Source organism: Aphelocoma coerulescens, chromosome 3 (assembly GCF_041296385.1).
Source record: "Aphelocoma coerulescens isolate FSJ_1873_10779 chromosome 3, UR_Acoe_1.0, whole genome shotgun sequence".
NCBI classification, from domain to species: Eukaryota; Metazoa; Chordata; class Aves; order Passeriformes; family Corvidae; genus Aphelocoma; species Aphelocoma coerulescens.
The window spans coordinates 69,957,447-69,971,108 of NC_091016.1; the positions used below are offsets into that span (position 1 = coordinate 69,957,447).

The 13,662-nt window shown below is 37.1% G+C and overlaps 1 protein-coding gene across 5 annotated transcripts in view; it reads right to left on the reverse strand.

Annotated features, from left to right (window-relative positions):
- The window catches only part of L3MBTL3 (L3MBTL histone methyl-lysine binding protein 3), a 75,552-nt gene that overhangs the window by 20,614 nt on the left and 41,276 nt on the right, over positions 1 to 13,662 (reverse strand). For all 5 annotated transcript variants that reach the window (XM_069010787.1, XM_069010786.1, XM_069010784.1 and 2 more), the window contains exons 12-16: positions 10,233 to 10,309; positions 8,781 to 8,866; positions 6,497 to 6,607; positions 4,741 to 4,855; positions 1,442 to 1,544 (exon numbers count right to left, since the gene is read on the reverse strand). In XM_069010787.1, the coding sequence (XP_068866888.1) occupies positions 1,442 to 1,544; positions 4,741 to 4,855; positions 6,497 to 6,607; positions 8,781 to 8,866; positions 10,233 to 10,309 (492 nt within the window). The remainder of the gene's footprint in view (positions 1 to 1,441; positions 1,545 to 4,740; positions 4,856 to 6,496; positions 6,608 to 8,780; positions 8,867 to 10,232; positions 10,310 to 13,662) is intronic.

Genomic DNA, 13,662 nt, shown 5'->3' on the forward strand with positions numbered 1-13,662 from the left:
AAGGAGTTATCCTGCTTGTTGAGTGCAATAAAGGGAAAGTAGAAAAAGGAAGATAAAAAAACTGGGAGAAAAAAAACCAAAGAAAAATAACAGAGACAGAAAAAGACAACAGGAATAGGGTGAGAATAATCTGAAAGACAGTGGTGTGGCATACTGTGTCGTGACAACTCCACCACAATTCTTACTGCAACAAGTTGTGTCACTGGAGCTAGCCTAGCTACGTCCCTTCCTGGGGACAAAGCCTGTCCTACCATCATGAGCTCCTTCTGCTCCTAACAGTACAAACACAATGCTTTGCTGCAGATAGGGAAGAATTTGCAGCAGAAGATGCCTTTTGCACATCAAAATGTAGCAATACAGTGAGTATTGCTGGCCAGGTATCTTTGTTAGGAATTAGCCAGGACCTTAACACATGGTGATACATCATCAAATCCTTGTAGTATAATTTGAGTCAACAGGACATAATTCTCTCATCAAAAACATGAAAAGATTGCAGAGCTCACTCTCGGATAAAGGCAGTTTAAAAAGCTAATTTAAAAAATATATAGGTAAATAACCAAAGAGCAATCCTCTAGCCATATGAGAGAGCAGGAAGAACAAAGTGACATGACATTTGAGAATTTTATGACTACATAATGGGAAAATGACAACTTCTGAAAGCTCCAATTTGCAAAAAGGTAACAGGATGCTATTCATGATGCTTAGTTCTCAGCTTAGCATACTATATTACTTGTACATCCCTTACTGAAACAGTCTGGATTCACCTCACACTCTAAATACTTTTAAAATAATAAGATTTCAACTTGGGAAATGTTTCCCATTTACTTGTTAATTGTCTCTCTGTCCCCTCCATTCCAATCTACCATGCTAATATCAACTACTGTCTAGGATGAGATGTCCATATTTCTGAATTATACCTCAGAAGGTGTTCAACAAAACACCTTTAGAAACACTAAATAGAAGCAGCAAGCTGTCATTCAGGAATACGTCAATCGGAATTTCCTTTCTAGCATTGTTCCAAACCAACAAGCAAATCCTTACCCCTACCAGCCAAGCAGAAAAAAAAATCCAAGGCATAATAAAATCATATTTGAAAAGGTTCAAAAGTTATTACTTTACACATATCTGTCTGTAACATTTTGCAGTCTGGACAGCCGAGGAATCCTCATAGGAACAAAATAGAGAGTAACTGAATCTACCAATTGTGACAAAAAGTAATGTACGGCAAATCTTATCTCAGTACACCCTGGTGAAATGAAGTTACAGATTGCTAATGTTTATTTCAGCATGCTCACTATGGCAACTGAAACTGCATATTCAGGTTTACAAGATTTCCTATTTTTTTCCAGCTTGGATCTGTTTTCTTATGAACAACAATTTAAAAAAAACATCTGCACACATCCCTCAATTGAAAGAATAAAATCAGTTTCACAGAACATACCTATGATGGCCAATATGTCTTGCTCTTTTGATGTGTCCAACTCCCTTACATCCTGCTGTGGGACACCCTCCATGCTCTAAAGCTTCCACCAGTTCCAAGGGACCTGCATGCCAGGTGAAATTACAAATGAGATTTTTAAAAATGATCTAACATTTAAAAGCTATATAAATATGCACAAATACCTGTGCATTGTAGCAAGCATGAAGAAATAAGTAAACAGAAGTACTTTAATAATGCATTCTGCAAAAGCATGATGGAGATTTAAACAACCTAATCCACTGGAGAAATAATTTTATTCCATGTGAGTAAATCTCTACAACAGAACTACATCTATATAAAGAACACAAATCTTGGAGCAGCTGCATGACATCAAATTTCTCTTCTACTATCTACATTTAGCTGGAACCTGGTTGTTTTGCAAGAGCACAGAAAAAGCAAGTTATCCTATCCCTGTTCCTGAAGACAGGGATGTGTTTGTAATGCATACTGTCCTTACACATTTTTTAGCTGAAGTTTTCCAGTAAACAAGATGTGAAAACGAAGACTGAAAATACTACTAAAAAACACAAGCCATCAGGAGATTTTTGACATTTTCACTTCACTGGATTTATGTGTCTATCTGATTTTCATCAACCTGTAACAATGATGCCTGCAGGATTAAAGGATGTATGCCAAAAGGCGCTTTGAGGTCCAAGCAAACAATGCACAGCTTCATAGGAAGTGAGACACAGCCGTGCTCCAGTACACGACACTGGGAACGCCTGCTGCACCTCTGCAAGTGTGCACTGACCCCCTCTAGTTCTTCTTGAAAAGTACATGAACGTGCATCTCCTCCTACAGATAATACAGATATTACAAAGCCTATTTAAATAGATTTTTCTAGATGAAAGACAGATTCCTGCTCGCAGATGGATAATGGAAGACAGAGAATTATTATGTATAATTAAAGCAGTCCAAAAGCTTTTCTTACCAAATGTTCCAGCTATGAAAATGTTACAACACTATGACTACACTGAAGTCCAAAGACTTCTACAGCCTTTAAAGACTGTAACTGGTGAGAGAACAGGGAATTTCACCTTTTCTACCTTTATGCAGAATTCATACTTAAAATGTAGCAAGTAAGTGGACTCAGAGGAAGAGTGACCTGAATAGGGATGTTTCTGTAAAAGGAAGTCCTGCTTCACTGATGTTCTGATTTTGAAAAAAAAAACCTCCCTATAAATGTTCTCTCCTCACTTAAAAAATTCAAACTCTTTAAAAAAGTAATTTAAAAGAGCTACAACTGGTTGTCCATGTTTAAGTGAGAAGCTGCTGTTTGCATCACTGTGAAACAATATAAAAATCAACACCAATACTTGGCTCTCAATTCCCTAACTGCTATCATAAAGGTCATAATTCATCATGATGAATTCACTACATCTGAAAAGACTATGAATACATGAATACTGACTGGTAACTGCTCTAGACTAATATTACTAACATTGCACAGCATTCTCACAAACCTTCCTAATGTGAAAGGCGGAGATCTGGACCTCATCATTGAGAATCCTATTATATTGACTGAAGCAGAAACTGTCTTGCAAAATATTGTCTTCCCTCCTCACGAAACCCTTTCAGAAGTCTGGCAATGCTTTTTAACTTACTTGGAAACAATATTAACATTTTTATAATATTCTATATGGTAATAAAACAAAGTCATATTGTTGGAATAATCTTTTTACTCAGCAATCATTCTATTTTATAAGTATTTGTGTAGGTTATTGCCTTTTCCTACTTAATGAATCGTCAACTTCCTCTCCTGTCATTCTGTCATTCTCCTGTCCGTCTTAATTTTCATAGCTTAACAGAAAGTTACTTCTAACAGTCACATCCTAAAAGGGATGAACAGTGCCTCCTAAGCCACCATCTAGAGCAGATGATGTGTTATACATGATGGGCATCTGTACCTTGTTTCTTTTAATGGCTCCAAAACAATGAATTTACCTATTAGTACTCACACCGAGGCTAAGATTTTTTATTTTTATATCAATCTCAACATAATAAAAATGTTGCAACCTTATTCAGCTCTTTTGCCATATGATACAATTTTTATTTATCTGGCCACAGACTGCTTTTCCCCCTGGGCTGCTCATTCAGCACACAGGACAGCACATCTCAGATTAAGAAGCAGATATGCATCATCCTGTCTTCTCCTTGTTATTCACTTTGTGCTTTGGCACTTATGGCACTCTATTCAGACTCTGAAGGCAGAATGATTAACTTCCTAACAGGCAGTCATCACTGTACTGCTGGAGTGCTCAGAAAACTAATGAATACACTCTGATCACAGCCTGGATAGGAATCATTTCTTCTTGGCATTTAGAGACATTGAATTGAGGCACCATGATTTTCAGGTAACATATTCACACTGTGTGTGATTTATCCCAGTTATTTTACACTTAATTTTTTTCTGAGTACTTGGCATTGCTCAGCATTTCTTATTTTCCAAGCACAGTTCTTTCTGACCTTATTACAGCTGTGAATACTCAGCACTTGAGCAAACCATACCTCAGAGTCACTATATAAACCAATCTCAGAGAAGAGCACTCACTTAAAAACTCATCTCTTCAGAGTTTGGCTAAAGTGATTCCACTGTCATTATCTAGAAACACGGGGGCCTAGGCAGGGATATATTTACCAAAAAGTCTCTTCTCCCTGCAATCTTCAGTCTCATTTGTCATATACCTCCCACTTCAACAAGTACAACAAAATCCCCGGACAGGGCAAGCTGGTAAATCCAGTGTTATTATTGGTACCATGCTTCTGTTAGATTTATTTTCAAAGTGGGCACCATTAATCCCTCTTTGCTCAGCTGAAGAAAAAAAGAAAGTAAGTTGTTTTTGAGGATTTGCCACAGCAATTGAAAGCAGCATCTTCTCAGTGCACTCTGGACTCCTTTGAGCCAAAAAGCATAGTAACCATCAAGAGAGATGTGAACAAAGGATCTTAAGAATGATATCCTACCCCTACTGAGTGTCACAGCAGTTTCAGCACTGGCTTTGAGAAGACCAGGATTTTACACAACAGGTCTTTAACATTACATCTGGTTTTGACTGTGGTTCTTGTATTTCCATTGCAGTAAGGGTCAATAAAGCTATCTACTAAAAGTGATTAATTACTGACTATTGATTTTGCACTAAATGTCACATTTGCAATTATACCCTAGTGGCTTCTCTTCTTCGAATGGCACTGGCAGGGAAAAAGATAGCACAGCACACACGCCTTTCACCGCCATTACATTACAATGTGGTTTCTCTTACTAAGTGGGGGCTGAAGAGGGTGTCCAGTTTTTGTACACCAGCCTGCAGGATGGATATCAGGGCTGTCTACATCAGTCCAATAATCATAAATACTATCCCAGCCATCAAAATGAACCTAAAATACAAAAGGGAGAATAGTACATTTTAGATCAGGAATATTCTCCATAGAATCAGTTTACCTGAGTAATCTCTAGAAATGACACGTCCATTAGAGAAGTCACTTTTAGAGAACTACTTAAGTTACATGGAAAATACATGTACATTACATTCTGGACCCAGGCATACTGTCACTAAAGTAAAGAGTAAACAACCATATGTCATATGGTTGTTTACTGTGTTATCAGGGTCAAATCCCAGGAATAACACAGTTCTCACATTAGTTCTCACACTAATACTTAAATTAAGTACGAATTTCTGCTTTTTCATCTCTCAAAAAACCACAAAAAAATCCAAATGTTTTTTAATCTCCTGTTTGAACTGGATTTAAGAACAGCAGAGCAGTAAGCAAGGACTAAAAGAATGTAATTTATCGGTAAAAAACAAACAACCCCTCCATCATACAAGCAACAATTTTACTAAAATCAGACTATACAGGATAAAGAGTTGAAACTGAAGAGTAAATGAAGCATGTGACTTCCCAGGAAAGCACCAGTATGGCTTATACACATATTTTTTTTCCACACAAAAGCTAAATATCTTCAAATCTTGCATGACCTCTGTAGCAGTAAACTCCTCAGATCTCTCATGCGCACGTGTGTGGATGCACGTACACACAGAGACACAAACAGAGCTCTTTCAACATATGCTACAGGGTCAAATTACTGCCCTAGAAGTTACAAATCTTGTCATTTAATAAATTAGACTGGAGAGTGGGTATTTTCTTGATTTTGGGATGGGGTTTTTTTGTTTCCTTTTTTTTTTTTATTTTGCATGTCCAACTTAAGGTAGAAAAATGCGTCAGTGTGAAGATATTAGTTCTGATGACTCCCTACCAGCAGTTAATTCAGATGATTCAAAAGGAAATGTCAGCTGCATCTCCTACCTGAAATAACAAGTATGCCTGGTAAAAAAATCTCTATGAACTGCAAACACATACATCCTTTGTTTCTAATTGGATATCTAGTATATGTTAGTCCTTCCAACAGTTAAGGGCTCCAGAGTGGAAAACTGGCTTTGTACAATAAAAGAAAATTAATTCAAATACACAACTTCTGCAAAATACATTAAAAATACATTAACTTAACTTAATCCAATCTAAAGCCCATAATTAACAGAAACTTCAGAATTGCAGAAATCACTGACAAAGGACAAGAGATCAGGGCTATTTCTTTGATATCTCACATATATCTCTCTCTTCCCTTGGAAGCTTCTAGAGACAGATTCAATTAACCTAGACCAAATATTTTATGGTCCCTAATACAAATATCAAAGCACCCTTTGATACTTGACATTAAATAATCACATTTCTTGATAGAATAGACAATTGTCTCCTATGAGCTATTCCCAAAGCAATTTTCCAATATATTCATCTCTGCTCTCCAACTACTCACCTCAGCACAAGTAACTGGGAGGACAATAATACAACCCATTCTGAAGGAATTAGGCATATATCAATTAGTGAACAGCAAGAGCAAAATCTTAGCAGGACAGAGCAATGCCACTCATTTCTTCCCATGGTTAATTTTACAACTACAAGATTTTCAGTTTTACAAAGGCCTCATCATTTACTTAAGCATGATAATACAGAGAAACTTACTTTTATTCTATAGTCATCAGTATCTACAATAGTTGCTACTCTGATAAACACTGGATTTCTCTTGTCAACCACTTCAAGTTTCATGTTTTTCTGAAAGCCATGAGAAGGTTTCTAGAAAAGAAGAACAATACTGTGTGAAACAGAAGAAAACCTCGAAATCTCATGCAGTTGTAAAATATATATAATCCATCAAAAATTTTCTGCCTTTATTTTTTCAAATCTGCCCTCCCTCTACTAGAAATTCAAGTATAAAAATGTAATGCAAACCAGTCTTATCAATCTAGTGAAATAAAGTAAGTACTTTGGGATTCCAGGTTCTCCTGGAGTGGACTTGGATTCAAGCCATCCAAGGATGTAAATGGGTATCTTTGTTTGAATCAGTTTTTTTCCTAAATTCCCTAGAAAAGTTTTCCTAGAGATTTTGGCCAACAATTTCAACGCAGTATTTAATAGATCATTACAAACCAGTTCCCTGAAATGTCCATGAAATGGTCTACAGGAAACATATTTGTGCTTTCTGGTATGCATTTTTGTTTCATGAATCAAACTCTTTTTCAGTCTCCTACTGAAAACATAACTAATCCACAGCATAACAGTAACAAACACGACCAAATGCCTGGGTTTTTAATACTATTTTGACAAGAATGGTGTCTTTGGTAGGAGTATTGGATTTTGTGTTTTGTCATCTGCAGTTATGAAAACTAAAGCAAAATTATTTCCATTTTAAAGGAACATATTCACAAGACAAATTATGGGTTTTACTCTAATTTTTTAGGAAAATAATGTATTGGTCCCTCTAGGACTTCCCAGAGTATCGGTGTTTTTTTCTTCAGCTGCAGCTTAAGAACTCGGTTTTCTCCCATAATACAACATCAAACACTGTTACTGTCTCAGATATAACCAAATACCTTCCTAATCCTTGCTCAGGGTATTCATGCTGAGAATGTAAGATTGAGAAACTTTATTAAACCAGACACACCTTGGGGTGATAGACTGCAGGTCATTAATAAACTCTGGTAATCTACTGACCTCAGGAACTGCTATTAACACCACATTTTGGCTTTTGTTAATCCAGCTCTTAGCAAAGTGTTACTGAGAATCAGTGTCCCTAATATGAAAAGCCAAGGCAAATGTGCTTCAGTGTGCTGTGAGACAAAGGCTGGGAGCTATGATGCTGGCTCCCAATAGCAATAGAAGATGATTAGAGGGGATGGAACACCTCTCCTAGGTTAAAGGGATTGAACACCTCTCCTATGAGGAAAGTCTGAGACAACTGGGCTTTTTCAGTCTGAAAAAGAGATGCCTTAGGAGTGACCTAATTGCAGCCTTCCAGTACCTGAAAGGAGACTAAAAGAAAGATGGAGAGGGGCCTTTTTACAAGGGCATGCAGTGACAGGATAAGGGAAAATGGTTTCAAACTAAAAGAGAGTAGGTTTAGATTAGATACTAGGAAATAATACTTTACAGTGAAGATGATGGGGCACTTGAACAGGTTGCCTGGAACTGTGGATGTCCAATCCCTTGAAGTGTTTAAGGCCAGGCTGGATGGAGCTCTGAGCAACATGGTCTAGTGAAAGGTGTCCCTGCCCATGGCAGGGGGATTGGAAGTAGATGATCTTTAAGTTCCCTTCTAGCTCAAGCCATTGCGTAATTCCTTTCTGCATTAGTGACCATCACTGAAATCTTAAGAGCTCAAAAAGATGGATCACTGAAAGAAACTAGCAAGGACAAAGATAAAAGAAAAGGATGTTGCCCACAGACACCATAGTTAAGTTGAGGAGCTGCTTGTGGATGCTGCCCACATGCCCTAGTTGCAAGATTGCAGAAAAAAAGTCTGCTGAAGGGTGTTGAAAAAAAGCTCTTGCCCGAGGCAATGGACTAGATGGACAAACAGACTAACCTCTTACAAACGTTTTTACACTGTATCTATTGCACGATATAAAATCTACAGAAATACAAATCTTCAAAATATGTTACCATGACTCAGTAGCTAGCTCATTATTTGTAATAAGTAGGCAGTAATTTTCCATAGCAAATTACACTCATTAGTAATATATTTGTAGCATTTAATCCCATTTATAATAATTAAAATAATACATTAATTGTTATTTATAATAATCTGATTTCTAACAGTGAACTACAACTTGCATAAAAATAAACCACCTATTATGCAACTAATTAACTGGATACTTGCAAACATAGGAACAACATATATGCATTCCCTTCTTAAACTAATTAATCACGTGAATTTAAAAGCATGAAAAATATTTAAGCGTTTTCTCACCACTTTAAAAGCCCTTGCAGGTGCAGGTAATGAACTGGTTTCTTCCAAATACTTATCCCAAGAAAAATGCTTAGCATGTGGATAATCTGACACAGAAGAAATATGAGCAAAATGAAACACAACAATGCAAAAAAATTAGGTTAATATTTAATTTGCATAGTGCCTAGCACTTTAATAATACTGTTTTGATTTACTCTTTGGCCTTACAAAATAATTACAAGAAAGGCTCTTCTAAATTGTCTCTGATAAATTCACCATACCGGTTAAAATAGCCAACAATCCTCTCATACACTCTACTGAGTAGGTATTGTACACAACTGCTTTGGGTAGGAGAATATTCTGTGATTCCCTCTGCAATAATGTAGACTGGAAGAACCTGTCCACTTAACTGAGGAAATTAAATCAAGTAACCAACAGTCATTCACTGGTAAACAATCTGATCAGTGATAGCTTTGTACCACAGTGAGCACACCTGACTACTTGTTACTCTTTTAGTGAGCAATTTTCAACTAAATTTCTAGCAAAATACCCCGGACATTTATGAATAATCCACAGACATCATCAAAGAAGATGCTGCCTTTCTCAGAAAATGTCATGTTTATAAACACTCTAGGGAAGAAACACAAAGACAGCTTGGCTCTTAAAGAAAAGGCAGTGCCTGTCCTTCATCTTTACTCTGAACCAGAAGTTTAACTTGAAGTTTAAACATTATTATTCATGAGCTAGAACAGAATTTGTTTTACAAGGGATTCACTGAATTACAGGCTGCAATTAACCTCCTGACAGACAGACTGCTTATGACTTTTCAAGATTTCTGGTTATTAGAATTTTTGTTGAAGTTGGTTTTAACCAATTAAAACTTTCCATGTTCTCAGACCACAGATGTCAGTTTCTGCAACAGGGCATTTAGGTCATCCAGCCATACACAACAGTCCTGAAAAACAGTCTCAAGTTTCACACTAATGAATATGCTTCCTTTCTCCTGTATCATCTCTCTCACAGCATTTTCCTTCATTTCAAAGACCCCTTACAAGTTTGATTCCTTGATCAATAAGGCAATTTTCTCATGAATCCATTACCTGGCACACTCAGTTCACACGAAGATGTTTTTCTTATGCAATGATCTCATGCACCTGTAATTTGCTTTATCAGCATTTTCAGAATGTGACTCTTACAGGACTTGTCAGCCATTCAGCCAAAAATACAACCTAGTTCAGATTTCAAGGGATATCTTTTGTGAGTAAATGTCTCTTTACTAAATCAGTATATATTTGCATACTTAACACCTAACACCTATTATACTTCTATTTTTAATACAATAAGTCCTGCAAAAAAAATTACAACTCTGCAAATATTAATTTCTAATTACAGAAAAAATTCAGGAGAAGTAACAGAAAGATTATTGTAAATTTTAATGATGCTAGCTGACTGTAGATACACACAGATACAAACCTGGTGGAGTGATGAGAGTTCTTTTATGTTCTTTACACCATCCAACAGGATGAATATGTGGGCTAGCTGCCTCACACCTGGAGGAAGGGGAGAAAAAAAGGGCCTGAAAATGCAGTTCTTCAGACATCCTACTATGCTTACAAACCAAGACCTACAAGAGAGACTTAAATTCCAAACAACCCACAACACCTTCAACTTACACTTGAACTGCAAACATAACCTGAAGATATGAACACATCTAACACAGACTTGTCACCACCTATACAAGCATAAGGCTTTATTTACAATTTTGCTGGAAGATCAAAAAAATCAAGTCCTTTAAATTAGGGGTAGATCTCATTTGAGAAGCTATAATGCTGGATCTGAAAAATCCACAAGCAGAGACTCTTGGTAGAATCATGTTGGCTAGTTGCAAGAACACCAAAATCCCATCAAAGACAGATGGAGTCTTACAATGCCAAGACCAAAATTTGAAACCAAAAGCTTAAAGAGCTTGATTAATGATCCAGGTTGCACCTGGACGCAGAGGAGAAAACCATGTATAACTGCAATGCACTGCCAATAGCAAACAAAAACTCAAAACTGGATTCTGAGTGGCTTAAATGGTGTTATAAACATGTTTCTGTAGCCCAGAAGCATATAAGCAAAGCAAGTCTGAGAAAAATTCTGAAAACAAAAGAGAAACCAAACCAAAAAACCAAAAACCCCAAACAAAACAAAAAATACCCAAAACACAACAAAACATGCATTTAGGCCCAAAACTACATTAAAGAATTAGTGATCCAAGACTGCAAACTGCCCTAAAAACACTGATCAAACTCTCTTACTCAAAGGGTTAACAACTTCCCATATTTTCTGCCAAGTGCATCCTAGTTTGCACTACTGCTGTTGCCTGTGGTGTGCCACAAGAGCCACAGAAGATGAACAGAGGCAGGGTGAGCTACACTTGACATGTGCTGGCATCTGTCTGAAGCAGTGAGATCACTCTCACTGTGCTCACTGGGTCAGCTACATTGTGCACAGAAGAAAGCGGCCCTGGGTGCTGGCTTTCAAGTCCTCTTACAAAAACAAACAAAAGAGACACACACTGCAAAGAAAACTGATATAAACGCAGACAAGAGAAAACCTGTTTAAGCCTCCTTTAATATTAAATTATTATATCTAGAACTATATATATCCTTACTACATATTATGATATTATTTCATAACGTAACACATTTTGCACAATAAAACACACAGGGTATATAATATATAAGGTATATACTATAATTATTGTATTGTATTAATACACAATATTATTAGCAAAGGCAAAAAGTAAGACTGATCTACAGGAAAAGTAAAATGCTATCAGGCTCTGCTGTGAAACGTGCACCATCCCTATGTCTGTGTCGGTATTTACTGATGGTTTTTCAGCTGGCCAAACAATTGACAGTGCTTTTTTAATGAAGTAAAATACACTGTATTTATATAGCCAGGATGACTAAGAAACATGCTGCTGACACAGAAGGCCAGCATCACTCTGCATGGCCTTGCACTACACTGTGCAAACACAGTTTGCCTCTATTTAGCTGAAAACTCATATATTATACCCATGTAGATCTGTCCTTAAGGACCTCACTTCTCTTAGTAGCATGCCCCACCTAATTTCTTGTTTAGTTAGATAAATTCAGTATTACAGTGCACTACCTCCCTCCTCCACTATTTCCTATCCCTAAAGGTGTTTCAGTAGCTGACATTAAATATTTCCAGCTATTGTCCCCCCCCCCTTCTGAAGAATCCCACCAGCATTTCCATCTCTCCAGTGGCCATGAGCTCAGTGTCTCACTCACTCCAAGGACCCAGCAAGGCCAACAAAATGAAGCCTGAGTAAATTGAAGTAGCTAAGGTCTTCATTCCCAGTTCCCCAGGGAGAGATCAAGAAACCTTAAGCAGCCAAGCAGTCATCTAGATTGAAACACCACGTCTCCCTCCTGTGTTTTCCAAACACCTCTCAAATATTTAATGAGAAAAGAAGAAAAGCAGAGAGCAACCATGCATGAAGGCACACACTTCATACAAAAATCACTGAGCAACATGCCACTCATGATCCCGTTTCTATCTAATCTCTCTCTGAAGTCAATGTCTCCATCATTAGGCTGGAGAATAACATTCTCTCCACTTTCCCTCAACCCAAGCTACTAATGCAAATTACCCGAACAGTGTTGAGCTGCTCTCTCTGAGTGCCATAATATGATCATTATCGGTATCTACCCAGAAAGTATTACCATGCTGGAACTTCAAATTAATTAAGTTCCCTTAATTAGCAATACTAATTTATATACTTCTAAAAGATCACATGCTGATAATGTGCAATACCTAATAGGGTGCAATGAACCGTGCATGACAGAAAAAGAAACTAAAGGTAAATTATGCAGGCACTCTATAGTCTTAAGATTCAAAGGTCTGCAGATGTGGAACACAAACATACTTTAAGGATTGCAAAAGGAAACACAGCACAGAAAAGATTGTAGAGTGGACCCTGGGCTACACCACATTGCAGTTTTGAACCTCCACTGCATAAAAGAAAAATGAAGGAGCACAGCATATTTGAAATACATGGAATAACATTATCTTAATTTTTTTTTTTTTAATCTGGAAAGTATTTTACATGATGTCTAAAACTCAGTATGGACATACTTCAACAACAGAAATGCAGGCTGGGTGTCTCATAACATCGTTTCACAACAAGCACTCCTCTAGCCTTCTACATAAACAGAGTGAAGCACTAGTGATGAAAAATACTGGCCAACATAATACAATTATCTTGTGGCTATATATATGAAACAGTTTTGCTAGTATTTCTTTGTAATGATGCCAATCAGGTAATTCCCAGCAGATAAAACCTACCTTAGATAGACTCTGTAATGGCTCTGACAATAGCCAAGGATTTAACTCAGTTCAAGAACACCAGCCTTTTGTTCTTCTACAATATATAAAGCTATACTGTATGTATTTAGTATTTATAGTATCACACCAGGTACTCTCTAAATTGTTGAAGTTGCCATTAATAAAAGGAAGCAAAGGAAGAAAAAGACCTTTTGTGATAATTTAGCACTGTTAAAAGTCAGCACGTGACTCCTAGAAATGTTTTGTCCCAAAAAAATAAGAAAAAAAAAGTGAGTCCTTCATGCTTCCTCTGGCCTCTTTTTTTCTCTTTACAGTAACTCTGAAGAGAAGCTAACAAGTAACAAGCACGTGGGGCAGCATGCCTCTCTTCAATCCCTCTCATGCCGCGAGTTTTATATGGATGAGGTTCTTTTCTGCACTGAAAAGAAATATCCTCTTACTTCCTAAAATGTTTTGAAGTAAAGTCCACAAATTATTTTCAAAAGTCTCCTGAGCTAAATTTGGGAACAAGACCCATGCTCAAGTCACTGTGGCACTATCAGAA